A 2,382-nucleotide genomic window follows, 5' to 3' on the forward strand; every position below is an offset into this window, starting at 1 on the left:
CGCCCCGCTCCCTGCGTTCCCCCCAACCCCCAGCCCTCCTACCCCGGTCCCACCGCAGACGAAGAAACCTTCAGAGCCGGGGAGAGAGATGGCCCAATTGAGCGTGGTTCGCAGCGGAGTTTGAAGCTCCCACCAGAAATCACTGCGCCCCTCACTTAAGGCCTCAACCTCAGGCGCGCTGACCTCACCCATTGATTTAAGAGCTCTCGCCCTTTGCCCCTCTATAACTGCGTTACTTCACCCAAGGCCGTCCCTCTCTGTGTGGAACTCATTTCTTTTCCTCTTTGCCTGGGTCTGGGCGACTCTTATGCAATGGATGGCCCTCTTCCACTATTTGGTGCTTAATGCCTGATGCTGGGAAAGAGTGAAGGCAGGAGGAGAAGACAGAGGATGAGATGGTTGGATGGCATCACCAACTGATGGACATGAGTTTGACCAAGCTCCTGGAGTTGGTGATGGACAGGGAAGCCTAGTGTACAGTAGTCCATTGGATCACAAAGAGTCGGACAGGGCTGAGCCACTGAACTGAAACAGAAACCTGGTTTAACTCACTGTCAACCTGCAGTTTCCAGGACATGCAGCTACCCATTCTCTTCGTGAAAATAATCAACTATGGAGATTTATAAATTTCAGAATCAGCCTCTGCCCACCATTCTCTTATCTCAGTTGTTAAAACATTCTCATGTATTACCCAAATCACCCATATAAAAAAATCCTTTTTTGTTGCAAACTTTTTAAAGTATTGATTTATAATGTGTTAATTTCTGGTGTGCAGCAAAGTGATTCAGTTATATGTATATACAATTAACTGTGGGAAATTCTGAAAGAGATGGGAATACCAGACCACCTGACCTGCCTCTTGAGAAATCTGTATGCAGGTCAGGAAGCAACAGTTAGAACTGGACATGGAACAACAGACTGGTTCCAAACAGGGAAAGGAGTACATCAAGGCTGTATACTGTCACCCTGCTTATTTAACTTAAATGCAGAGTACATCATGAGAAACGCTGGACTGGAAGAAACACAAGCTGGAATCAAGATTGCTGGGAGAAATATCAATAACCTCAGATATGCAGATGACACCACTCTTATGGCAGAAAGTGAAGAGGAACTCAAAAGCCTCTTGATGAAAGCTAAAGTGGAGAGTGAAAAAGTTGGCTTAAAGCTTAACATTCAGAAAACGAAGATCATGGTATCTGGTCCCATCACTTCATGGGAAATAGATGGGGAAACAGTGGAAACACTGTCAGACTTTATTTTGGGGGGCTACAAAATCACTGCAGATGGTGACTGCAGCCATGAAATTAAAAGACGCTTACTCCTTGGAAGGAAAGTTATGACCAACCTAGATAGCATATTCAAAAGCAGAGACATTACTTTGCCAACAAAGGTCCGTCTAGTCAAGGCTATGGTTTTTCCAGTGGTCATGTGTGGATGTGAGAGTTGGACTGTGAAGAAGGCTGAGCGCCGAAGAATTGATGCTTTTGAACTGTGGTGTTGGAGAAGACTCTTGAGAGTCCCTTGGACTGCAAGGAGATCCAACCAGTCCATTCTGAAGGAGATCAGCCCTGGGATTTCTTTGGAAGGAATGATGCTAAGGCTGAAACTCCAGTACTTTGGCCACCTCATGCCAAGAGTTGACTCACTGGAAAAGACTCTGATGCTGGGAGGGATTGGGGGCAGGAGGAGAAGGGGACGACAGAGGATGAGATGGCTGGATGGCATCACTGACTCGATGGTCGTAAGTCTGAGTGAACTCCGGGAGCTGGTGATGGACAGGGAGACCTGGCGTGCTGCGATTCATGGGGTCGCAAAGAGTCCGACAGGACTGAGCAACTGAACTGAACTGATACTTTTTTATATTCTTTTCTGCTACAGTTTAACACAGGCTATTGAATATAGTTCCCTGTGCTATTCAGTAGGATCTTGTTGTTTATCCATTCTATATATAATAGTTTGCTTCTGCTAAGCCAGAACTCCCCCTTCATCCCTCCCCCACTCCCTTCCCCTTCCTACCTGTTTAGTCTGTGGTCTATCTCTGTGAGTCCCTTTTGAAGATATGTTCACTTGTGTCATGTTTTAGTTTCCACACATAAGTGATATGGTATTTGTCTTTCTCTGACTTCACTATGTTTACTCTATGTCCAGTCATGTTGCTGCAAATGGCATTATTTTCTTTTTTATGATTCAGTAATATTCCATTGTATGTGTATATACCACATCTTTCTCCATTCATCTGTCCATGGACATTCAGTTGCTTCCATGTCATGGCTAGTGTGAATACTGCTGCTATGAACATGGGGTACATGTATTTTTTGAATTATAGTTTTGTCCAGATATGTGCCCAAGAGTGGGAAATTAATCCCATTTTTTAAATAACCT

The 2,382-nt window shown here is 44.8% G+C and overlaps 1 protein-coding gene across 1 annotated transcript in view; it reads right to left on the bottom strand.

The window, feature by feature from the left end:
* Positions 1-404, bottom strand: part of FBXO4 (F-box protein 4) — a 13,597-nt gene extending 13,193 nt beyond the window's left edge. Inside the window, exon 1 of the mRNA XM_010853712.1 lies at positions 43-404. Coding sequence (XP_010852014.1) covers positions 43-192 — 150 coding nt within the window. The 5' untranslated portion in view covers positions 193-404. The remainder of the gene's footprint in view (positions 1-42) is intronic.
* Between the last annotated feature and the right edge of the window lie 1,978 nt (positions 405-2,382).

This window comes from Bison bison, unplaced genomic scaffold (genome assembly GCF_000754665.1).
Source record: "Bison bison bison isolate TAMUID 2011002044 unplaced genomic scaffold, Bison_UMD1.0 scf7180017864331, whole genome shotgun sequence".
Lineage (NCBI taxonomy): Eukaryota > Metazoa > Chordata > Mammalia > Artiodactyla > Bovidae > Bison > Bison bison.